Here is a 26,374-nt window from a genome sequence, read left to right as displayed (position 1 = left end):
TACATCTCCATATATAATAAGACCAGTAATGCATTAAAATGCATGGAATAAAATTGAGCTCATGAATCTATCCTCAGAATGTTAATAAATACGAAAGGAATAATGGATTTAGACTACCATCCTAAAAAAACCGATTCGGGCAAGAACGTTCAATGGATACACATCTGGGGGCAGGAGGAGTTTGGCGAAAAGCAGGATATTTAAGTGTGTTTCAAAGTATCTCCTCACAAATCACTTATTGCAGAAGGAGACACGGTAGGTAGAGATTGGGAGAAGTGGACATCACCTCAACCAAGTTATAAAAATAAACATGGCCTGGGCGCCTGGGTGGCTCAGTCGCTGAAGCATCGGGCTTCGGTTCAGGTCAGGATCTCGCGGTTCGTGGGTTTGAGCCCCGCATCGGGCTCTGTGCTGACAACTCAGAGCCTGGAGCCTGCTTCGGATTCTGTGTCTCCCTCTCTGCCCCTCCCCCACTCATGCTCTGTCTCTCTCTCTCTCTCTCTCTCTCTGTCAAAAATAAATAAACATTAAAAAAAATTTTTTCATAAAAATAAAAAAATAAACATGGCCAATTAGGGACACACAGACAGCAGGTGCCTCTGGATGTGATATTCTGAGAAGGACCCAACATTTTTTTTATATTCCTGCCCCCAAAAATGTATCATCAGAGGCCGATCGAGGGGCTCCCTGAGACCCACCCAAATTGGGAACCGGGAAAATAGCCGAACTGAGCCTTTCAAAATGTCAACATAATGAAAGGCACAGGGAGAGCTGAGGAACACTGTCCCAGATTCAAGGAGACCGAGACTCCATGGCACATAAAGCAGACAGCCCTTGATGGGCTCCCGTACTGCAAATAAAAATGTCACAAAGGATGTTGGGGGTCACCCGATGAAACTGGAGTACGGTGGCAGCTTCAGGTACTGTAACAATATTAAATGTTTTGGAGTTGATCATTTTGCTGCCATTTACATTAGACAACATTCTCACTCTCCGGGATAACTAACCATTTCAAATGGTTCAGTATAAGACAGTGGGGGTGGGTCGCATGCAGATATAGACATAGAGCGAGAAGAGAACCGTAAAACGTCCGTGGAAAATGTCTAAAACTCAGTGATTCTGGGTGAGGGGTTACAGAAGCGCCGTGTAGCCACTCTTGCAGTAAGTTTGAAATTACTTACAATAATTGTTTAAGTTAAAAACTGAAATAAATAAGTAACGGCCAGCAACAGAACCGAAAAACATAACCAGACAGGTCACGGTCAAGAACAGGTGCGCACCCACATACGTGGTATGTGTGCGTGTGCAGGGGTGGGGGGTGGAGAGGGGCCAGAATCACGGTGAGCACCTAGGAGTATCCTACTTTTAGGCAGTCTAGCTCCCGACTCCCCCAGCCCAGAGTCCAGCCCTGTGTCCCCGTGTCCTGGGTGCTGAAGGCTGGACCAGAAGCCACGTGGCTGGATGGGGAACTTCCAGCCGCCCTGGGGAGAATGTCTGTGAGGTCCTGAGCCTGCATTTCTACTGAAGCGAGCTCCCTCAAGATCATTCGGTAACTAGGCAACCATTCCTTCCCAACTCCCACCCCCACCTTTGCACGTAGCCCTTGGACTCCTGGACAGGCTATCAGTCCATCCCTCTGCCTGGGGCCGGGCCATAAATCATGCCGACGGCAGTTCCCATAGCCATGCCAGGCCCTGGGCCAAGGACTTGCACAGACATCCCATTTACTCTTAGAACAACCTGACCGCGAAGCCAGTCCTAGGATTCTCTCCATTCTAAAATGTGTGCCTGTTTGCACAGCTGTTAAGATCCTGTGTCTGACTCCAGTCTGACTCCCAAGTTTGTGTGCTTCGTAACGAAAGCAAAACTCCATTTCCAAGCTGGACCCAGCGCTGGGGTTTAGCCAGGACGCCGGGACGGGGTCACCTAGAGCTGACAGGCGTGTGCCGATCTGGGGAAAGAGGCGTGGGCAGGAGGAGGGTGAAGGAGCGTGGGCTACGAGCGTCTGCCTGCCTTCCTGGCACAGGACAGAGGCTCACGGGCAGGGACGGTGGGAGCTGTTCCAAGCACCGGGCGGAGAAGGAGGTTGAGGCTCAAACGACAAACGGCACCGAGTGGGGAGGGTTGTCCCCCCCCGCCTCAGCTGGACCTCAGGGTAGCAGCATCCCCGTACAGACTCCAGACACCGGGCTCTGCATGGCACCCGGGGACTGGGAGCTCTGGGAGCACCTACAGATGGCACTTGGGCACCTGCACCCGTTTCCATGGTGGCACAGCAGCTGTGCGGTGCCGGGGCATCTAACACCTGAGACCCCAAACAACGGGAGACCTCACCGAAGGCAGACGGGGTGGTGAACGGGAGAGGGGCCACGGGGCAGACATCACAGCACAGAGGATGGTTGACAGACTCACGTGACACATCCCTGGGGAGAGACCTGGGACTGGAGCTGCCCAGGAGCAGGTGGGGGTGGGGCTGGTGAAACGTGGGCGGTGTCTGTCCGTGACCTTGACCAGCAAGGACATACTCCACCCCACCCAGCCATCTGCCCTTCTCCCCTCTCCAACCTTGTTCTGGTCCCTCATCAAAAAACTTCTTTTTATCTCCATTCATAACCTAAAATCCATTATTTCCAACTCAGAAAATAAATAATAGGGCTTCCAGAATCAGATCACTGAAGCCCACCTCTGATCTTACTTCTCCCCTGCTCTAGAACCTTCAGTGGCTCCCTGGTGCTCCCTGCCCCCAGATCACTGCACTCCAGGAGGAAAAGGATCTTTCTTCCTCTGCTTGCCTGTACCCTAGGTCCCGCCTCCACTGGGGGTCCAGTTCAAATCCTACCACCTGCACACAGGGAGTAAGTAGCTTGAGTCCTTCCCGGGCAGAAGGACCATTTTCTTAGTTGACGTGTGTTGCCACAGCAGGTGGTCTTGCTTCGAGCAAGACCTTGCCTTGGGAGACACAGCACTGCCTTTGGAGCCGGAGGTCGAGGTTCAAATCCCGAGCTCTGTGCCCTTGAACGAGGTTACGGACCTTTCTGAGTATCTGTTTCTTGGTGCCCTGTAAAAAAACGTTGTTTCTCTCCTACTCAAAGGTTCTTTTGAGATCGCCAAAGAAAAGGCCCATCTCAAGGAGAGCCTTGTTACTTAGTCTCCCAGGCTGGGGTGACTGCGGGTGCTAACCAAACTCCTAGTTATCCAGAAGTGGCTCCCACCTCGCTGACCACCGGCTTGCAGCGCCGGGCTTCTTGGGGCAACGCTGCGGGCCTTGCCTGAGCCATCAGCTTTGCAGGGCGGGGGACAGAGCGGGTCCCTCTGCAATCTTGTGAGGCGTCGCGCAGCCGGGTGAGGCAGGGCAGACGATCTGGAGCAGAAGCAGGACACCAGAAGGCGATGGGGATGAGGGAAAGAAGCAGGTGGATAAGCGGCGGGACCCTTGCCCCGTGCGCGTGCGCGTCGCAAGGACTGGGGACGCCTTTCCTACATCGTGCTAGCCCCCTCCCCGAGCCCTGCTCGTGATCTGATCCATGCACAGCCACTCACTGCAGCCTCTCACTGCGTTCCTGAAGCCTGGTTATGCCAATAACCGGTCTGCCTTGTTTTTCAGACATTTAGCCCCTTGGGTGCCAGGAAGAGTTTGCTTTACAAGCCCCCTTGATCTGGCCCTGCCGGGTGACTTCTTGCCTGAGGGAGCTCAGGAAAGGTGCTACTGTCTCCTCTGAATTTACTCATCACCAGGGGACCAGGTCAGCTCTGGCTCCAGTGCTGGCAGGAAAGGCCTTGGTCGGGGGGGGGGGGGGGGGGGGTTGGGGGGGGGTTGCATTTCCTCCTCTGGAAAGTCCAAATCCCGGGGCTGCATGACCTCTTGACGTTTATTCTGGCTCTAACGTCGTCATGCAAGGACTAGCATGTATCAGAATTTCCTACCAGGCATCGAGCTCTTCATCGGCACCCCCTGTATAATCCTTACCGCGGGGGGCCCGTTTTATAGATCGGAAAACTGAGGCCGAGTGAGGTTGGGGAGCTTGGCGGTCCACAGCTGGGAAGGAAGCCAAGCTAGAGTGGTAGGCACCGAGTTTGGCCTGCTGAGGGCAGCGCAGGGCTCCTGTCCTTGCCGGCGACACAGAGCTTCCGAGCCGCACTTCCTGGGGGCTGGAGCTCCCTGTTTCCACCTCCTTGCTGGTTCTGGGTGCTGCTGAGATAGTCACAGGCCAGAGGGCCATTCGGGCCATTTTACTGGGCGGCGGGTGGGTGGGAGGGGGAGGGAAGCAAGCCTGGAGCGGCTGAGTTGCATTCCCCAGTGAATATAGTAGGGGGGCCCTCACGCTCTTCCCAGTCCACCCCGCTGCCTTCCCTTCTAAAGAAGGATCCATCCTGAAATCCTGGCAGGCGTTGTAAGAGCCTCACGGGTGGTCAAGTACAACACGATGACTTCCACCGTGCTTCCGAAGCCTTCCGTGGACACCCTGCTCCAAGCCCGCTGGTTTCTCTCAGACATTTGGCGAAGCTGAACTCCCCACCCCCACCCCCCCCCCGACCGCCAGTCTGCAGGACTTAGCCCCTTCCTCTGCTGCTGCAAGACAAGGCAGATGGGAAGGTCAAGCCCGGCTCCCACAAGCCCATCTGCCCCCCTCACTTTGACCTCAGCAGGCAGTACTTCTCCACAGAGCAGATACCGCCTCAAGGGAATGCTGTGGAATCTTATCAGGGCGCTTGGGTTTTCACAAAGATTTGAGGAAGTGCCATTGGCATTTAGTGCATGAGGGTCAGAGACGCCAGACCTACTGGACCACGCAGGACCGTCCCTCGCAATGAAGTGACCCAGGTCCCACATGACAGATGTCCCACCCACTGCCAGTCCCCACGGGTGAATGATGCTCACAGTTCCGGGATGTTTGATTTCGTATAAGAACGCCAGTTTCCCCCCACGGCTTTCATTCCCACCGGATTTTCCGTGAAGACCACCACCGCGTAAATCAGAGGAAGGTTTATGTTTTGTGATTTGGAACTGGACCAAGTCTGACTCACACTGCAGAAAACCTTAGCGGGGGGGGGGACAGGCGGGGCAGGTCTTCATCATCTCTACCCCCGCCTCCCACGCGGTGCCCAGCCCTGGGATGGGGAGCCAGATGGCCTCCGTGGGACCCACCATCGCCTTCCTTCACAGGAGGTGCTCAGCCCCTGGAGCAGCTCCATCCCACAAGGAGCTGGAACCTACTAGAGGGCCACCTTAGGTGGAGAAGAAGACGCTCACGTGGGGGGATTCTGGTCACACCCTGGGTTGGAGAAGGAGCTGGGGAACGTGGGAAGCCTGTCTCTGTGTCTTTGTACTTCCAGAAACACCACCACCTCCGAGCAGGATGGTAATCAGCAACAGTCCACTGGGGGGCGTGCTTTGGAATAGCAAACGTCTGCTGCAAACCTTAGCCTTTTGCGTCTCTTCTCTGAATGAAGGGCCTTCTTAGGCACCATGGGGCCACTCACTGGTAAGAGCCAGTGGGTCAAAGGCCTTCAAAGGTCCAGCCAGTGAGGTATGGGGGAGAGAGATGTTCTCGTTGGCTCTGGGTAGGCTCCACGGTGAGGGGGTGGGTGTCCGGGCAGTGCTGAGCCCTCCCCGCTAGACTGAAAAGGGCAGGGGCGGGTCAGAGTCATGTTACAGACCCAGGAGCCTTCCTTTGCGGGACGGTGGCCAGAAGAAGAGGCTCTCAAGGCTTGAGATTTCATGCCCACAACACTCACTGTGCAAACCACCCTCGAGTCCCTGGCTTTCTTCCCAGGGACCCTGCTGCCCAGGGAGCTAGCCCGCCCCTTCCAGGGCTGGGGGTGGGGGTGCTACTCCAGGCACATTCTGGGCTGAGAAGTGACAGATGAGTGGTTGATTTCTTACCTCTCAGATTCTTGTCTTTTTTTTTTAATGTCTTTTGAGAGAGAGACAGAGTGTGAGCGGGGTAGGGCAGAGAGAGAGGGAGACACGGAATCCAAGGCAGGCTCCAGGCTCCGAGCTGCCAGCCCAGAGCCCGACGCGGGGCTCGGACTCGTGAACTGTGAGATCGCGACCTGAGACAGAGACACTTAACCCACCGGGCCACCCAGGCGCCCCATCTCTCAGGTTCTATTTAGGCTGATGCCTCCCTTGGTATACTTGAGGCACCCTGGCGCCTGGAGGAGGAAGGTGCCCCCTGCATACATTCTGTTCAGTAGGACGACGTGTGTGGAGAGCGTACCGGTGGCCTCCTCCGATTCCGCGGCTCTTTGTCAGCAAGGGACCCCGTGCTCAGAACATCCTAAGCAGCGGGCGGACGGGGGAGGTCGCCCCGGTGCCCCTGTGGTCTCTGCTGACGCAGGGCCGTGCACCAGACCAAGCGGCGGTCAGGGAGACCCCCATGCGGGCAGAGGCGGGGAGAGGCCCCCAGCCCTCTGGAGGGCTGGAGTCCGCCCCAGGCAGCAGGTGTAGAAGGAAGTGGGTTGTTAGGGCAGCAGCTGGTGTGAGAGTGGATCTTGCTCAGGTCCGGAACCTTGAGGGACCAGTGGGAGACCCTCCCTTGCCTCCGTGTGTGATTGCCGTCGGGCCTGTGGGTGGACGCGTGTTTTGCCGGCCGGGAAAAGAGGCCTGGGAAAAGCTGGTCTTCGGGGGACTGATCTCGCCTGCCTGAGCTTGGTCCAAGCCAGCCAGGGAAGGCCAGGACTCCCGTAGTTGGCGCCGGAAGGGGGAGAGAAGCCGGGCCCCTTACTACTTGAGCGGGCCGGCTGCTCTGGAGGTGGGCGGCTTCTGCAGGGAGCTCTTTTCTCACCCGCCCAAGGAAACGGCTCCCCGCTTTTGACGCTCTCTTCACCAAGGTGGACGAGTACAGGCAGTCAAGTCCACGACGTACAGGGCGGGCGAATTTGCCTCTACGTTTGGTAAGAATTTTCTCATCTGCCCTAGGGAGGAAACGCCACCATACTGGTGGGCCTTAGGGGGAAGACGGGTGACCACCTCGCCCTTGAAGGTCGCCTGCCCGCCGCCCCCGTGGACACGTGGCCTGGAAACACGAAAACCAGGGGCCGCTCTGCCCTCGCCCTACAGGCGCTCAGCCTTCCCGTCCTTACAAGTGCTCACAACCCCATGGTCCAGGGCCCGTGTCCCCCGCGGGTGGCGGGCTCCCGGAGGCCAAGGGCTCGTTCGTCCTGTTGTCCGCTCCGACCCTGGCACTTACTTAAGGTCGTCCTACGTGCCGGGCACTGTGATGCATGCACGGGCCAGCCCTCAGGGTGCACAGTCTAGTGAAGGGAGGCAAGCAATATGTACATTGTAATAGCGCAGGGAAGGAGAGGGAGGGCAGGGGCCATCAGGGCAGAGCTCACGAAGGCGGGAGCCGTAAGCAAACCCCAGAAGATGAAGCGTGATCCTGGATCTCTTCGGGGAGAGAAGGGTCACAGGCAGAGGTGAAAGTTCTGGGGGAGGAGGGTGCTTGGTGGGTTCGAGGACCCGCAGGGCAGCCGGGGGGCTACAGCGGCGGGAGAGGTCAGGGATGAACCAGGGGCCCAGTCGTCCAGGAGCTACGTCACAGGCCCCGGAAGAGTCTATGGCCTTCCTGAGGAAGATGGGAAGCCACCGGAGGGGTCAAAGCAGAGGACCAACGTGGTGTGACTTGTGTGCAAGGGTCACGAAAGCCGCTGCACTGAGAAAAGACTCGGGGCAGGGGTGGGTGGAGGTGAGGGAGGAAGCAAGAGCGGTCAGGAGGTCGCTGTGACACTTGGGCACGCGGGTGGAGCAGGGGGCACGAGGAGCAGTTAGATCCTGGGACCGCCAGGAAGCTAGAGGTGACGGGGTGTGCCATGCAGCGGATGCGGGCGGGGGACAGCGAGAGGGAGGCAGAGAAGATGGCCAAGTTTTGGGCCTTAGCAACGGGAAGGCTGGATTTGCCGTTTCCCGAAATGGAGAGACCGTGGGAGGGACAGGTCTGGGCACACGTTCATAGGTTCAGTGCAAAGCGTGTGGATCCGAACTTCTCTGCATCGGGGCGCCCGGGGGGCTCCGTCGGTTGAGCACCCGACTTCGACTCAGGTCATGATCTCGCGGTTCGTGGGTTCGAGTCCCGCGTCAGGCTCTGTGCTGACAGCTCGGAGCCCGGAGCCTGCTTCGGATTCTGTGTCTCCCTCTCTCTCTCTGCCCCTCCCCGGCTCGCTCTCATCTCTCAAAAATACATAAGCAGTACAAAAACAATGTTTTGAAGAAAGATCTGTAGATGCCCAGGGGCAGCTGGGGCCGGAGCTGAGGGCCAGGTCCAGGCTGGAGAGGCACTTTTGGGAGTCACCAGCACATAAACTCAATGAGAACGGGGACCCTGGACGGGGTGACCCAGGGAGGGGCTGGGCTGTGTCTCCTGTCTCTGCCCATCCCCCGCTTGTGCTCTGTCTCTAAAGGAATGAATGAATGAATGTATCTTGGGCGCCCGGGTGGCTCAGTCGGTTGAGTGTCCAACTTCAGCTTAGGTCATGATCTCACAGTTCGTGAGTTCAGGCCTCATGTCAGACTCTGTGCTGACAGCTCAGAGCCTGGAGCCTGCTTCAGATTCTGTGTCTCCCTCTCTCTCTGCCCCTCCTCCGCTCGTGCTCGGTCTCTCTTTCTCTCTCAAAAATAAACATTAAAAAATAAATAAAAAGTAGGAGATGTATGAACTGCTTGAGCAGATGGTAATTGGAAGAATCTTCCAACTCCAGGCTGACCTATGTGACCTCTCCGTTGCTTCCAGAAACTGGAAAGTATCCAAGGTAAGTCAAGATGCTTCATTAGGGCCCAGTCCCTAAGTATGAAAGGTGATCAAAACCAACAAATATTTTTGCAGACTGTTTAACATCGATTAAATGCCACGTTGCAGGAGAAAATTAGATTTAAAATTACGCAAAACTCGAAACAGCATTCAAGTTGGATATTTTGGTCATTTTGAGCTACTTTATTAAAACATGTAACTAATTTAATTTCTCTTATGTGGATTTCTCCCTCTTCACACTCCCAACGCTCAAGATTTCCCCCTGAAATGGAAATTGGGTCACAGACTCATTAAAATTGCATGGAGTGACACCACTTTCAAGATGAAAGAATCCCCCAGAGGTCACCTGGCCCAATTTCCCACCCCTTGGGGAAGTGCCCTCTAGAATATCCCTACAAAATAGCTGTCTGGTTTTCATTCTTTCGATGCTTCCAATGACAGAGAACTCACGAATTCTTTGAAAAGCAGCTCAATCCACAAATGGCTAACATTGTTTTTGTTATACCCCCCCACCCCCCCATAACTCCTCCCTAAGTAACTCATGCTCTTTGGCCTCAGTTCTGACTCTGAAGCTACTACGAGCAGGGTTAGTCCTCTTCCACACGGAAGCCCTCCTGGTTTGGAGGGGGGGCTGTTGTTCAGAGGGGTTTCGTGCATCGCGGGTAACCGGTTAGCATTCCTGGCCAGTGTCACTAATGCCAGCAGTAACCCCCTCTTGTTATCGCAACCAGGAAAACATTCCACCATCTCCCACTATGGTCTTTCTCAGGTCTGGAGTCTGATTCGTACTCTCCCATACAACTGCAGCTTCCAATTCTGCGGGAGATTTTCAAGGGCACCTGGGCGGCTCAGGAGGTTAAGCGTCCGACTCTTGATTTCCGCGCAGGTCATGGTCTCACGGTTTGTGAGATCGAGACCTGTGACGGCCAGAGATCGAGACCCGAGTCAGGCTCTGTGCTGACAGCGCGGGAGCTGCTGGGGATTCTCTCTTTCCTTCTCTCTCTGCCTCCTCCCCCCACCCCACTTGTGCTTTCTCTCCCCCACCCCCACCCCGTCTCTCTCAAAAATAAACTTTTTTTTAAAGAAAAAGGTAACCACTTAAGCAGGACCCAGTAGGCTAACCATGGCCTGCAATCAGGCATTACCGTCTCAGGGAAAATAAGACAAATAAACACGACCACCCTGCAGACTAGCACCTCAAAGAACTTCTGCTGTAAACACATTTAAAAATGAAGACGTGTGCTGTTTTACAGTTTAAATCGCAAGCCATTAAATATTCTCCTCCTGTTTACTCTGGAAAGTAAATTTTCACTCCAAGAAATTAGAGAATCTCTAGGTTAACCACAGATGTCTTCACTATCTTCCCTTATAGAAGTTACGTACGTGCATCATTTCCATCACAGGAGGTTTCTGGACAAAAGGGCCTCCCAAACATGACAGGCAGAGGGAGTACGGGCAACCGGAGGGACCCCAGGGACCGCCTCAGCGCTGCACCAGGTGCTGGGAAGCTTCTACAGGAGAGTAACCACGCCCCTGCCCCCGCTTTGCCTGCCAAAAGGAAGGTCAAAGTATCCCGCGGTCCCAGGCAGCTTGAAAACCTTCTTGAGGGGAGGCAACAGCCGCTCAAGAGTCAGCAGCACAAAGTACATGCTCACCAACTATTTGTGTATTTGATACATGTTTGCATGAACTGGCTGGGCAGAGTCCCCTGGGTGCACACCCACAATGTACCTCACTTTGGGGTCCCTGGGGTGTCCTGGTATTGTTTCCGGCTTCTAGGCCAATCCCTGGTACCACCTCAGACCGTTCCTCTCGGCACAGATGAGCCCTGTACCATTAAACCCCGTGGGTGGGACCGTAGCAAAAAATGTCAAGGGGCTCAACCAGCTCCTTCCCCTCCACTGCCACACAAATGGTCTCCCACATCATTTCCTTTTCCAGGTTTTACAAAGAGCTGGGATTGTAAGTTGATGAAAAGGGAGCTGAGGCAGTGACGGGAACCCTGTTAGAAACGATTGCTGATTCCATGCCTCCCCATCATCCGAATAGACCAGCCACGTCATTTCATGATCTATGAAGAAACCTCTGGAGTGCTTCTATTTCGGGGCAGGGTGGTGAACCCAGCTCTCCTACGATTTCAGACACGTGTGAGTACACGGTGCTCCAGGAGACGCCGGACCCGAGGTAGCTGAACCCACATGGGTTATTGGCACCTGGCGGCAGAAGAGAGTGTCCCCCTCGTCCTCTGCTGGTCTGAGCCATCCTCAGATAAATCCGACTATTAAATTCACTGATTTTAAGGAGATGTCTGGACAGTCCATCTGGTATTTTAAGCCTGTTTCTCAGAGCCTTTGTTATGGACTCAAGACGGGTTTGGTAGAATATCTTTACCTTCCATTGTGACTCACATATCAGGACTTTGAAAAATGGTAGATCGGAACACTATTTCAAGACGAAGCCTTTGGGAGGAAGACACATTTTCCATGAGTCATGTGCTTCGCTCCCTTTACTTCCCTCTCGAGCCACGTTTTAATCTGTCATAGAATCATTTCTTGGTGACTAAAATGAGAACAAAACAGCTGCAGTCAGTCCTGACCACAGCACTGGCCTGAGCGCGGCCCTGGCTACTCCATGGTGCATCAGATCATTTGACAGAGGCATTCAGTGAGACACAGATCGAGTTCAATACCTTCATTTCACATAGGGAAGAAATGCGGAACAGAGACACGGGCATGGGCCATGATGACATTCACAAGCCCCAGGCACTTTTGCCTTCGTGGCAAAAATCTCATCTCCAAGGGGCGCCTGGGTGGCTCAGTCGGTTAAGCATCCGACTCTTGGTTTGGGCTCAGGTCATGATCTCACAGCTTGTGGATTCGAGCCCCGGGTGGAGCTCTGCACTGACAGCATAGAACCTGCATGGAATTCTCTCTCTCCCTCTCCCTGCCTCCCACCCCTGCTCACGTGCTCACGCTCTCTCTCACAAAATAGATAATAAACACTAAAAAAAAAAATCTCATCTCCAAGAAAGGAAAGCCCTTGCCCACGGTCACCCCACGTGGTGGGGCACGGCAGCCAGAGCCCTGTCTACGTTGACCCCTAACCCCCTGGCTCATTTCATTCTTTCTGCTTTCTACCTAAATCATCGATCTGAGTATTCAACTAAACAGGCAGCATGCATTCATTCCCCGTCGGGACCCATTTTGCTTAAACAGAACATAAGCATGGGCTTTGTCACAAAGTTAAAAGGAAAATAGCAAATACCGCCCCTCCCCCCCCCCCCATTTTCTTAGTCATTTTCTGTTGCAGAGACAAGATATTTTAGGAGCAAATTCAGAGAACCATGGATAGATCTAGCGAATCTGGAATATTCAATGTGTCGACTAAATGCCTAATTGGATTTCCATCTGTTTGCTACCCAGTGTTGAAATATACCTAAAATTAATTTATTGTTTAGTCCTCTTGACTATGAATATAAATCAGAGTAACGTGAATTGTACTTAAGGTAATACTATCAAGCAGCAGTCTAAAGACGGACTTTTCGTCGTTCTAAAATCTGCAGGTTACTTCATTCCTACATTTTTTCCAAAAGCACTGGGTGACACTTGGTAAATGGCCAGGCAATTCTAGGACCCAGAATGAGGCAAAAATAGAGGACTAACTCCAACTGATATTCTTAACTGACGCGCTAGTATTCTGTCATTCAAGTGTGTTTGTAAAAAAATAGTGGAAAGAGATATAAAAGGGAGTTAAAATGACTCCCTTTTAAGAGAGGATACCTAGAAAAGAAAGTCCATGAGAACATAATAGCCTCTGAAATAAATAGGGCCAAACCCAGTTACTGAAAGCTTCATTATTATCGAAGGACTCCTATAACATGCAGCTCAAACTCCCCCCTCCTCTCCCCATATGTGTTGAAAACAGTAACAGCATAATAATTATATCTAACACATTACCCTTCGAAGCAGAAAAATGGCCCTATTCCTTACTCCATAAAAACTTTTTTTTTTTTTTTTAAATAATCCTGCCACATGTGCTTTAAGAAACTCCTAAGACACTTAGAGGTTTCAGCTTTTCCAAGGATCTATGCCTGGTGAAAAAATGCAGACCAATGAAAAATGCAATAGATCTTACAAAAAAATTTCACGGTTTCAACCGGCGGGGGGCAGGAGGGACGGAAATCTGAACATTGTAACAAGGCTTCACTATATTTGAGTTGTCAGGTTTAAAAACTGTTCCCGCACAGACACATATACACACACACTCACCCACATTCACACGCGCTGTAACAACTGAGAACAGATTACTGAATTGATCCAATTCACTTTATCTTGACTGCAAAACTCCTACTCAAGCTGAAGAGTCTGTTCTCCTTCAGTTTGAGTATTTCGCATACGCCCACGACTGCAGGGCAAACGGATCCATCCTTCCACAGGAAGATGTTTGAACTCAGGCAGTCAAATAATGGAAATGATTTTCTAATGTGTATGAGGTTAAAGAAGAACAACTCTCTGTGTCCTCTCTAATAAGTAAACTCCTTTTCAGCCCAATCTCCATTTCTGCCAGCTAAATCGAGTTCTATGGATCTGTTATTTCACTTGTAATGCTAACTAGTGAAATTTTAGAACCTGTCCTTAAGAATGCAAGTTTCTAGGGGCGCCCGGGTGGCTCAGTTGGTTAAGCGTCCGACTTCGGCTCAGGTCATGATCTCCCAGTTTGTGGGTTCGAGCCCCGCGTCGGGCTCTGTGCTGACAGCTCAGAGCCTGGAGCCTGCTTCGGATTCTGTGTCTCCCTCTCTCTCTGACCCTTCCCTGTTCACACTCTGTCTCTGTCTCAAGAATAAACATTAAAAAAATTTTTTTAAAAAAAAGAATGCAAGTTTCTATAATTAAGAAGACAAGGGGGCCAGCCATCTCTGTATCACTATAGCTCCAGATGTCACACAACTGGTTTAAAAGATCTATTTGATGAATTGTTACCCTGAGAACTTTTACGAAGAGCATCAGTTCTGCTTCTGGTGTAAATCGAGATATACGTGAATATTCGTAACTGTCACCAATTTGTTTTTTCACTCGCTTATTTCTTTTTATTTTTTTTACATATCTGTCCTTGGAAGTATAAGTTTAGCAGATATGTCAGTGGTTTTAGTAATCATGTTCTGTGGGAAAAAAAGAGTACGTCTGAAAGTAATGTTGATTAACCGTCTTAACTGACAGTTTAGTAAGTTGGACCAAGACCGCAGCTGACTTCTGCACACTCATGACATTTACACGCAGTAGTGAGTTTTCTCTGGCAAAACACTTTACTCTTTTCCCGCATGCATGGTGGAAAATAAATCCCCTAACTCTGCTATTATTATTATTAGTCATTATTGAACAAATAAAGTGAAATTCTCCATTTTATTTAAAGCAACAGAGTCAATGCCGAGTATGAATCCAAGTGCAGGAAGAACGTGATTGGACGTCACACACCGCACACGTGCTCTCCTAGTCACGTAGTCAGGTTCACGTTAGAGATGCTAACAGAGGTCACGGTCGAAACAGTTACATGAGATCCACAAGGAAGACTGAATTCACTGAGTCGATACTGTCCCGTCACTCAAACCTGGTTTTTACCCGATTTTTAATTCCTGACAAACTGAGGAGTTCAACAACTCCATTTACCTGACTGTCCTTAAGTGAAAGATATTAAGAATCACTAAAACTAGCTCCAAAGAGGCCATATGAAAGGAAAAGGGAAAATAAACGTCTTGGAGAAGACTCACATTGAGTTGCTGCCCCTGGAGTAATTTATACTTGATGTTGGGGTGGTTCTCAGCCACTCCTTCAAAATGAACGGTCTTACTCTACTTAATGGTAGAATAAAAAAAAAAAAAAAACTGCAGGTAAGTACTTAAAACTTTTCTCACAAACACAGGTATCTCATTAACCTATGTTTTATTTTGAGTCAATTCATTATTCATCATTTCACATTATAAAAAGTAACCACACGCGCGTATGCATTCACAAATTAGATCATCTTTATCATACATCAATGTATTTTAAAAAACAAATATTTTCTAATATCAATAGAGTTAGATGCTGATTGCATTTTGAAATAGGGAAGCTGACAATAGCTTCATACAGTAGATCTCAAGAACTGACATTTTAAAATTAAGAATTGTGTATGTTCCACAGGCAAATTTTGATGGGAATATTAGCATCAGTCCAAATGAATGCTGTTGATGTAGCTTAAGCATGATAGCTTAGAATAACAGCTGATTCAAACTAGGTTCATCATTTGAAATTCAGTAAGGACAAGTACAATCTAAAGTGTAAACAAAGTATTTATAAAATAAATTCTTCTAGGAAATGAAATCATCAATCTATTATTTTTAAGGTAGTTGTACCTAAAGTTTTCAGAAATCTCTGTAGAATTTTCAATGCCAAATGGAAATCTCAGAACGTCCAGGAACAACACCGTCGCCACCACCGTGGGACCGATAAAATCGCGGCCAGCTGCTCATACCCTTTCCAGTGTGACTTTTCAATTGGGCCTGGAGATTTGTGAGAAAATGCAGTGCCTCTCTTACTCCCAAGGCCCCTTCAAATGATCAGCTAAAGCAATTTCAGTTGGTTTGGCCTTTCATAGAACGTTTGAGTGCTAAAACTCTAGAACAATTAAACAGCTGGTTTCCTGCACAGATGAATGCAGACTGGTCTCCTCTCTAGCAGTGCCTAAAGCGGACACCTAAAGTTGGTTTTCGTTGCACTTCACTATGACATTGGAATTCTGTAACCACATTATTACTCAAGAAATACATATTATACCACCTAGGGAATCTAATTTCAAATACGGAAAGTTTATCAACATCAGCTGCCATTATGGGTCTCTTTTCCATTCATCAACCAAAAAAAAAAACAAAAACAAAAACAAAAAAAACCAAAAACCCAAAAAAACAAAACCAAAAAAACAAAAAAACGCCCCAGCCATTGCTTTAGCTTTTGTCCATCAATCACATTATCTCCAGTTGTCTTTCTTTTGCCTTCTTCATCAAGCGGATGATTTAAGGATTGGATTTTCTCGATTTTCTTTGTCAAGACAGAAGGAAGGGAGGGAGGGGAAGAGGCAGAAAGGGAGGGAAAGAGAGAGTGAAGAGAAAAAGAGAAAACATGAAAAACTGTATCCGTTCAGTGCTTACAAAGTAAATAAGAAATGTAATTCACTTTAAATAAATCTAATATATGAGGATTCTGTGTAAATGAAAAAGAAATTCCACATTAAAGATTACTTGGAACTATCTTTAATTACCAAATCCCATGCACATCTAACAAAGCATTCAATTCCATTCATACAGCTTTTCCTGCCTTTTTTTTTTTTTTTTTTTTTGGTAGGACAACAGTGGAAATTAACACAGGCCCAAGCATATCAACTATGCGGCTTTAAAGGACACACGATACGACGCATCCCGATACCTCCTTTAAGACACTGGTACTCTGAAATACCAGCTGTATCATCTCTAGGACACTGAAAAGCTGGAGAACGTACCGCATGGAATTTTTTGGAGGAGCAAAACTGAGATAATGAATACCTTCTGAGATCACTTCATAAGCTTATTGTAAGGAAAAAGGGGTATTTTCATCCAGATGCAGCAACGGGCACCGAATTGTGGATAACACTTCACAGAAACAAGCCCAGCGCAGACACCAATCACCTGTTCCAGTCACGCGGCCCTGTGCACTCGTGACAAAATGCAGACTAGAACATTCCACCAAAATACAGTTACGCCCTTGATATCCAGCCTCCTGCTAAAAATGCAGCTGAAGGGGCGCCTGGGTGGCTCAGTCGGTTAAGCGGCCGACTTTGGCTCGGGTCACGATCACATGGTTTGTGAGTTCAAGCCCTGCTCCAGGCTCTGACAGCTCGGACCCTGAAGCCTAAGCTTTGGATTCTGTGTCTCCCTCTCTCCCCCACTTGTATTCTGTCTCTCAAAAATGAACAGATGTTAAAAAAAATTTTTTTAATAAATAAATAAAAAAGCAGCTATAATACCAACATTCCTCCTTCTTCAAAACATTCAGAAAAGAGGAAACACATGATGGGATTTTTTAGAGTCTGTCTCCATTTATTTTTTAACCATCAATTATATAATTTGATTATATAATTCTACAAATATAATTATATATATATTGAGCAAGAGAAAATTCAGTCTATAAAAAGTAAAGCCATGTTCAACAATGAAAGAACAGATAAAGACAGTAATCTGAAATAAAGGAGAGCTGGCATAAATATTAGGTTTTAGCAATCTTTACGTTAAAAAATGTCTATGACATTTAGAAAAATAAGTTGGGAAGAGAATGAATTACATTCTGATCACTAAGTATGATCTTCGATAGAAGAATTCTAGGGCAAGCTTTTGAGAGGAAGAGGGACTAGGCTGACAGACAGGAAGGATCAGGGCGCAAGGACTGGAAGAAGATACCTTAAGTGATGAAGCACGAGTCCACCCTCCCATTTCAGAGATGGGCACAATGAGGCCCAGAGTGCTGAAATGAACTGTATGCAGTAGTTAGCTGCCACTGGAACCAGGGCACAAGGCTCCAGCTCCATGCTCTCTATAGACCATTACCCTGTCCTGCCTCTATCCTCAGGACTTCTACATGGAATTTCCACAGTACAATCGCTCGAGCAGTAATTGCTGGGGCAAAGAACATTCTCCGTAAATAAAAGTACCCTTTGTATCAGTGCTACTAATCCGTAATATTAGTGGACGCCTGGGCGGCTCAGTCGGTTAAGTGTCTGCCCCTTGGTTTTGGCTCGGGTCATCATCTCACGGTTCGAGTTCGAGCCCCGCATCGGGCGGTGCACTGACAGCACGGAGCCTGCTTGGGATTCTGTCTCCCTCCCTCTCGGCCCCTCCCCCGCCTGCTCTCTCTTTCTCAAGAATAAACAAAACTAAACTTAAAACAAAAACAAACCCTTTAATATCAGTATTACCTTTTCTATTTGCTATTGCTTTCTTCTATGATACAGTCCTACTCTTTGCTAGAGCTCCATTCAATAAATTTGTTCCTAAGTTTTAAATGAATTTTAAATACATCCATATTTGTATACATACCAGTGGCCAATTAAAATTTAGACTAAATTAAGATATAGTTCAGTTCCTAAATGGGACCAAAGCATGAAGTTTCTGCAAAAAAGATGCATTCGAGCAACTTCGTTAGAGAATATTCATGAATTCAGTGAGATACGCTTAAAAAGGAAACCTGAGTCCTGGTTAAGGTCCATTCGACTCAGAAGGTCCAGGTGTCCTATAGGAAAGAGTACACCTTAACGATCGTTTGGGCATCTGGGATGAATCTGTTCCACCTTGATGTGATCTCTCACCATGGAGATTTTTTTTTTAATTTTTTTTTAACATTTATTTATTTTTGAGACAGAGAGAGACAGAGCATGAACGGGGGAGGGTCAGAGAGAGAGAGGGAGACACAGAATCCGCAACAGGCTCCAGGCTCCGAGCTGTCGGCACAGAGCCCGACACGGGGCTCGAACCCACGGACCGCGAGATCATGACCTGAGCCGAAGTCGGATGCTCAACCGACTGAGCCCCCCAGGTGCCCCAACCATGGAGATTTTTATAGTCTACTCTCCTAAATGTTTAAACTGGAAGTACCAAAGGCTTCCACGATTCAAACAACGGATATAAACAGCGCACAGAAAGGAATCACAAAGGAGAAGAACAGAGGCCCCTTCTAACCACCACACTGAAGGCCAGGTACAGTCTGCAGAAATCTCCAGTTTGCGGGACCCACAGCCCTGGATCACGGGCTGCAGTAGTATTTCTCCAGTGGCATTCGCTGTACCCACCTTTCGAAGCGCCGGGTGATTAAATACTGTGTACATAAGCTGGCTGCTCGAAAGGGATGTGGTTAACACCCAGTGTCTCCTCAGAGAAAAATCCCCTAAATGCAAACACTTCACGGAAAAATAAATGCGTCTCGGATATTAATGGGAGCCGTTTGAAGTTTCTTCCTCATTCCCTAAGGCTACGGTGTCTTTGCCACGTATAAGTCATCTTACATAAAGTATCTGACCCGACAGAGACACACGTGGCAATAACTCCTTTCAATTTATACCATTTCCTCATTGTGGACATTGTCTGTTGTTTGGAAAGCATTTAAGTGGGAAGGGAAGTGCCTGAGAAAAGCCTAGAATGGTACGCTTCGCACAGCACTGGAGTACTTACAAGGTAGCCTTTCGTGGTGGTGTCTCTTTGCTCCCACTGCTCTTTGGATCGACGGAGTTACCTGTCCCACGGGAGGTGCCCGGCAGGGAAGCGTTGGGAGAAAAGGTGGTTGGGGCACTACAGGCATTACGAGTGCGGAATGAATCATCTGAAAGGAATTCGAGTACAGTCAGACGTACTGAATAAGCAAAGAAAGAGGCTAACCTGGGGTTAATGACAGCTGACTTTTTTTCTTTTAAAATCAATTTTATCGGGGCGCCTGGGTGGCTCAGTCGGTTAAGCAGCCGACTTCGGCTCAGGTCATGATCTCGCGGTCCGGTCCGTGAGTTCGAGCCCCGCGTCGGGCTCTGTGCTGATAGCCCAGAGCCTGGAGCCTCTTTCAGATTCTGTGTCTCCCTCTCTCTGACCCTCCCCTGTTCATGCTCTGTCTCAAAAATAAATAAACGTTAAAAAAAAAAAAATCAATTTTATCAAGATATAGTTTACGGGCAATAAACCACGCAGATTAAGGTCTGACATACGTACACAGCCATGAAGGCATCGCCACCATCAAGAGGGAACCCTGTTGATCCCTACCTCCCGCACTCTGGTTGCCCCGCCTCACACCGCAGGCAATCGGCCTCCTGTCACTAAAGGTTAGTTTGCATTTTCTAGAAATTTTACGTAAATAGAATCATACAGTATTTCTGCCTTCTTTCACTCGGCACAATTCGTTTGAGATTCATCCTGGTTTTTGCGTGTATCGAGAGTTCATTCCTTTTTATCGGTGACAGATACGCCATTGTATGGATATATCAAAATTGGCTTATACATTCTCCTGCTGATAGACATTTGGATTTTTTCCAGTTTTGACTATTACAAAGAAAGCTGCTATGAACAAGTGTGTGCAAGTCTGTGTATGCATATACGTTTTGATTTCTTGCCAAGTAAAAGACTAGGACTGGAACTGCTGGGTCACATACCAAGTACATATTTAACTGCATAAGAAACCGCCAAACAGTTGCCCAAAGTGGTTGTGCCATTCTGCATTTCCACCAGCAACGAATAAGCGTTCTGGAGAGTTGCTTTACATCCTCACACACACTTGATATTGTGAGTCTTTCTAATTTTAGACATTTTACTGTCTGTGCAGTGGTTATCTCCTTGTATTTCTCACCCCTCACTGCTTTTTTTAAAAAAATTCAGAACTTTAAAGTTCTTTTTTTTTTATTTGTTTTAACACTTTTTATTTATTTTTGAGAGACAGAGACAGAGCACGAGCAGGGGAGGGGCACAGAGAGAGGGAGACACAGAATCCGAAGCAGGCTCCAGGCTCTGAGCTGTCAGCACAGAGCCCGACGCAGGGCTTGAACCCACAAACCGTGAGATCATGACCTGAGCCGAAGTCGGACGCCTAACCGACTGAGCCACCCAGGTGCCCCTACACTTCAGAACTTTAAAAACATTTTTTTTAAATCAGTATTTTCTTGGTTTAATGTATTTGTCTGGGTCCTCGGTCTACAAAATTTTTAAAAAATGAATAAACAGTAACATATCATCTGGCGTCAAGAAATGATTTACAGCATTAGCAATAACACGTTAATTTTTTCGTTACAAGAACCTATAAGCATTTTGAAAAGTGGAGAACACAAAAACAGTATGAAAATAAAACTTATCTATAATACCATAATTCTAGCAACTGAAGCAATAGTCTTTAACCGTCCTAATATAATTTGCTTCAGTCTCTTTTCCCTAAGCAGGCTACGTACGTGCACGCCCATGCATATAACTTACGCAAATAAGGACCTCCTGTGCCTTCTACTTTATACCATACTTTGTGATTTCGTAAGTCTTTAACTATTTTTCTATGTAATCAAGTGGGTTTTTTTTTCTTAAACATTTTAAGGAATGCACAGAATTCTATCCGTAAAACTTTTTTTTTTTTTTTTTAATGTACAGTGGACACACAATTAGCTTCCGGGTACAACAGGGTGGTTCCTCTATGAGCTGTGCTGTATCCCTGCAAGTGTAACTGCCATCTGTCACCGTGCTACACTACTACAAGGCCGCTGATGATGCTTCTGACTCTGTGCCTTGCTCACCCACCCCCCAAAGCCTGCACCTCCCACGCCCCTGCCCTCATCTTGCCCATCCCCCCCCCGGGCAAACATCCCATTTCTAGTGATCTGTCATGAAACAGTGAGATAAAATACATAAAATGTGGTAAAACATGTCACAGTGTGTACCTTGGTATGATGTGATGAAAACGGCACTTTACCTCTGTCACCCTTCCTCCAACCCACCACCTTAGTCTAATTGTAAGAAAAACATCAGATAAATTCTAATAGAGGGGCGTCCTGCAAAATATTTGGCCAGTACCTCTCAAAACTGGGAATGTCACCAAAAACAAGGAAAGGCTAAGAAACCGTCACAGCTAAGGAAAGCCTAAGGTGAGCTGACAAGTGAATTTACGTCATGTTGTATGCTGGATGGGATCCTGGGTGGCTCGGTCGGTTGAGTGTCTGACTTCAGCTCAGGTCATGATCTCATGGTTCGGGAGTTCGAACCCCGCATGGGCTCTGTGCTGACAGCTCAGAGCCTGGAGGCTGCTTCAGATTCTGTGTCTCCCTCCCTCTCTGCCCCTCTCCTGTTCATATTCAGTCTCTCTCTCTCTCTCTCTCTCGAAAAATAAGTAAACATTAAAAAAATTTTAAATATGCTCATCTGAAGTCATCTCCAATATACATATGTTATATGTATATAATATATATATAATAAAAGTTCACAAACCCTTAATGTTCCCTTAGTATCTCCTAAAGAAATCGCTGACTTGCAAAGATAAAAGTAATGAATAGTTTTATTATTTATGGCCCTCACTTCAAGAAGCATTGGTAATTTTAGTTCAACAAGTTTCTGTTATCAAATTCTTTCAGGTTTCTTATGCTACTCATAGTCTACTATATATACGGTATATGAATATCAGTGCCTTAACATTGGAACTATTTTCTCTTCTGGCAAATGAAAACATACTGTTTACAGCCAGTGGGTGTACATTCTTCATGAGAATAAAAAAAAGATAGTAAGAGGAAGACAGAATACTCAAAACACAACCTGAAAAGGACATGTGACCCAACTTTTAAAAGTTTCTGACCTCTTGAGTCGATTTGCTATTCCTCACACTAAAAAATTACCATAGCTCAATAACTTTCAGCCAGTATTTCTAAGGCAAAAAGTTACAACTATACCGTCATTAGCAATTTTTAGCAATATATTTTCCCTTATCCATGGTATCATTGTGTTCTATTATATAAGACAGAGGTAAGCAAACTACAAGTCTGTAAGCCAAATCTTGCCCGCTGCCTGTTTTTGTAAATAAAACTTTATTGGAACACAACCATACCTATCCATTAGGTACTGTTTATGGCTGCTTCTACTCAACAGTAGAGTTGAGTAATTGTGACAGAAACCAATTTGGCCAAGAAAGCCTAGAATATTTACTATCTGGCCCTTTACAGAAAAAGTTTGCTGACCCCTGGTATAAATATTCAAATAGGTAATATTGTAAATGTTTGGCTACATATGATCCACCATGAAGCCCTACTCTTTTTAGCTTCTTTAAAAATCACTGCAAAACTTTTAATCTGTGCCTCAGGAGGGCCTCAGACTACGGAAGAACCTACTCGATTATTGCCCTTTCTTTCTTTCAAAAGTATTGAACTCTGGGGCGCCTGGGTGGTTCAGTCAGTTAAGCATCTGACTTTGGCTCAGGCCATGATCTCTCCATCTATGGGTTTGAGCCCAGCGTGGGGCTCTGTGCTGACAGCATGGAGCCTGGAGCCTGGTTTGGATTCTGTGTCTCCCTCTCTCTTGCCCCTCCCCTGTTCATGCTCTGTCTCAAAAATAAACAAACATTTAAAAAAAAAATTAAAAAAAAATAAAGTATTGAACTCTGAGTCTTGACGGTGAAAACCAAATGGCATAGTCAAGAATTTTCTCAGCTGCTAGGGAAAAGTTTAACCATTTAGGCCTTTGATAAAGATACAAGTTTAGGGGGAACACTGTCTCCAGAAATAAAGAGGTCATGTAAAGAAAACAGTAGTTCATTAAATTTAGCAATTATTTTTTTAAAGAGCTCAGATTTCTACTTACCAGTTAGTGAAACCACAGAAGTCTTTCCTAACCCTGAGACGGAAGGTGTATATCCTACTGTAGAACTTTTGCTAGAAAAGAATGTGAACTGGTTTAAAATACAAGAACATGGCTTCTGTCACCCTAGTCATTAGGCACTTGGTCTTTCTAAATCTCTTTTAACGCCTTCCTCTACCTCTGGTGGAAGCACAGTTGCTACTTTTACTTCTCAATTTATTGCTTCCCATGCCTCACAACACCTATTCTTTCTTTACCTTAAAAGCATCTCCTGAAACTTGCTACAGCAGAATCAGTTTTTCTTTTGATGCTCAACTACGACAGATAATACGGATACAATTTTCCTGGAAATAATTTCTCTTCAGTTGTAATCTCTTTGTCCATCTCAAGATCACTCTATTGATTAGGAAGTCCAGATAGATCTATTGAGAACGTCCAAAAACGCAGCTGAAAAGCTAGAGTAAGCTATCTCTCACAAAAGAAAGACGTGTCTTTCCCATGCCACGTTATCTTTCTTGACAGATGCTTTTAAAGACATTTACGTTGACTTAAAGTTACTTTCATTGATGGATACGCAGCTCTTACATACTGTATGTGTACAACATTTATAAAAAGTCAGGGTCACGGAATCTATGCTGACTCTCTCCTCGTCTTGACTGTTGATCATTCAGTGCGTGGGGCCAAAGGGGAAGCTAGACACTCATCTATCGTCGTCAGAAGAATTGTTGTGATTACTTTGCCACAAAAACACACTAGTGCTTCTTTACAGAAGGAAACAGTATCAACGGCAAATGGACGTCCACCTCTACTTGGCAAATGGGACACGTCCGCAGCCACGTATTAGTCGAGTGGTGCATATGACAGAGCACCGCCTCCCTCATAAAACAGCATATGGATTCCATGATGCTATTATACGGCACCATGGCAGAAAGTCCTCCTAGAATGCCAGAATACCTATTGTCATACAAACCGGCAGGCTACAATTTTGTTCATATAAAATCTTTACAGAAGAACGCTTACAATCTATTGGCCTATTAAAAAAAAAAAAAACAAAATTAACCCTCGTTTTATACAATGTAAATATTTCACGTAAGTAAAGATAGGTAACTAGCAAAATCAAATCGGGTTAGAACATGAATAGCTGACATGCCATACCTAGCACACTTGTCTAAGTTGCCGTATTTCGCATGAAAAGCTTGATTATTAAAAGACTGGCTTCGGATCAGTTTGGATTTCTTGATTTCTTTGCCTGGAGTAAAAAGCAGAAGGAAAACGCAGCTGTTCGGTTCGTCCTTGGCTGCCCTACGCCCGCCCATCCCCTGGCCAACTCCCCCCGCCCCCGCCCCCTTTCGTGAGGCACGGATTTGTCCAGCTTCCTTTCCTTGGTTGAGCTAACTGGAGTATCTCTTACCCCAACTGCTCAGCAAGAAGTCCCAAAACACTGAATGATAGAAGGTAAAAGGTGTTTTAGAATAATACATCTCCTCTAGTGGCGTGGCTTTCCCGATAACTGATTTTATAGAAGGGGAAAAGGAGACACAAAAAGAGGCCGTTTCCTACTTGTCGACGGGGTGCTGGTTCCGGAGGGTCCGGGAACAGAGATGGGGATGCTCTTGGGCAGAGTCGTCGGTGTCTTGGTGTCTCTACCTAAAACAAACTCTGTTTTCAATGCTGTAATTTCCTCTGAGCTCTTAATCTGCATAAGCACGCAAGACAACACAGAGAGTATGTGTCCTACTAGCTAAGAAGCGCTCTTTCCCAAGTATGCTGCATTTATGTATCTACATATTTCAATCTCAGCTGTCCAGCGACCAATTTCACAACAGCACTGCCGTCGTCAGACTTTAAGCTTCCCTGTGAAGGATCTGAACCTTCACACGGACTCCCAGCATTTATTCATGTATTCCTAAACCGGTGCCACGTGAAACAGCCAATGTTTGAAAACACCTTTTAAAAAGTGAGAGAAAGTGGACCAATTTTCTGTCTCAAACTCTGAAAATCGGCGTGGTCTGTCAGCACGCCAGGAAGCGACACCAAGCGTGTAACTTAGCGGCTGAGACATGGGAAAACTACTTACGTTTCTTTTCAAAGCTCTTCTCACTCATGGGCCTCCCATCGCTCTGTTGCTTCTCTTTCTCTAATTGTTCCTGTTATTAAAACAGTGTGTTAGCAGGAAACGGTAAGCATAAGTAGATTTATAAAACTCTTCTTTTATTTTTTTTAAGGTTTATTTATTTTGAGACAGAGACACAGGAGGGACAGAAAGAGAGGGAGAGAGAGAAGCCCAGGCAGGCTGCACGTTTAGCACAGAGCCCGATGTGGGGCTTGATCCCACAAACCGTGAGATCATGACCTGGGCAGAAATCAAGAGCCGGACGCTTAACCAACGGAGCCACCCAGGTGCCCCAAAAACTCTTCTGAGAAATTACTCCAAGCATTACAGATACAAATACAGTTCACAGAAGTGCCTTAGCAAAGAATTCTCTTTCCAAACTACTGTCTGAAGAAGTCAAGGTTCTTTCAGATTTGAGTTCTTTTAACAGGTACAGAATTGTGCCCTGGGAGGTCTGTCAAGCTAAAACAATGAGTTTAGTATCATTGTTATAATGGGCCTTTCTCTTCTAGAAGGTATGTACCAATTCACATTGGCAAAATGTTGTTTATTAATGGTCATCTCCATTTCTGATGGGTAAGTGGCAAAGTAATACTTTTCTTTAAAAGATTGAGAGAAAAAGAAATGGTGTGTTGGGATATTTTTTAATGTTTTACTGAAGTATAACATATGTAAAGAAAGTGCAGAGCTCAGTGAATTTTCCCAAAATGAACACATATAACCACCTTCCAGATCCAGAAACAAAATGCTACCAAAACTCAGTTTCTCCCCAAAACAGAACAAGGAGGCAGGAAAATCAATAAACATGCCAAGTTCTGAGCAAACTTAGCATAACCGACATGTATAAAACACTACACCCAGGGTGCCTGGCTGGCTCAGTCAGAGGATCTTGATCTCGGGCTCATGAGTTCAAGCCCCACACTTGGTGTGGAACCTCCTTCAAAGTAAAACAAAAACCAAAAGCCAAAAGACAACACTACACTCGGCAACTGGAGAACACGCATTCTTTTCGATTGCACATGTAATGAAAAGCAGGGAGAAACCAGACAACAGATTGAAAAATTTCTACTTAGAACCGGTCTCCATAAAAAAGAACCAAATGGAACTCTTGCAGTGCAAATAAGACGCGTAAAACTGAAAAACAAACGTCATTAAGCGGGT

At 47.1% G+C, this 26,374-nt stretch overlaps 1 protein-coding gene across 7 annotated transcripts in view; it reads right to left on the bottom strand.

Moving 5' to 3' along the window:
* Nucleotides 1–8,923: 8,923 nt before the first annotated feature.
* Nucleotides 8,924–26,374, bottom strand: part of PPP4R4 (protein phosphatase 4 regulatory subunit 4) — a 108,308-nt gene continuing 90,857 nt past the window's right edge. For 4 of the 7 annotated variants that reach the window (XM_060620651.3, XM_060620654.3, XM_060620656.3 and 1 more), the window contains 6 exons: nucleotides 25,178–25,247; nucleotides 24,661–24,747; nucleotides 24,256–24,349; nucleotides 23,104–23,174; nucleotides 18,976–19,123; nucleotides 14,670–15,820 (listed from right to left, as the gene is read on the bottom strand). In XM_060620651.3, the coding sequence (XP_060476634.1) occupies nucleotides 15,796–15,820; nucleotides 18,976–19,123; nucleotides 23,104–23,174; nucleotides 24,256–24,349; nucleotides 24,661–24,747; nucleotides 25,178–25,247 (495 nt within the window). In that variant the 3' untranslated portion in view covers nucleotides 14,670–15,795. Of the gene's footprint in view, nucleotides 9,013–11,064; nucleotides 11,310–14,669; nucleotides 15,821–18,975; nucleotides 19,124–23,103; nucleotides 23,175–24,255; nucleotides 24,350–24,660; nucleotides 24,748–25,177; nucleotides 25,248–26,374 lie in introns of those variants that run through there. The other 3 variants (XR_009606553.3, XM_060620653.3, XM_060620652.3) reach the window with 3 other exon arrangements.

This window comes from Panthera onca, chromosome B3 (assembly GCF_046562875.1).
Source record: "Panthera onca isolate mPanOnc1 chromosome B3, mPanOnc1 haplotype 2, whole genome shotgun sequence".
Taxonomy (NCBI): domain Eukaryota; kingdom Metazoa; phylum Chordata; class Mammalia; order Carnivora; family Felidae; genus Panthera; species Panthera onca.
The sequence above is the reverse complement of the archived record's forward strand: the minus strand, read 5'-3'. Positions and strand labels throughout refer to the sequence as shown.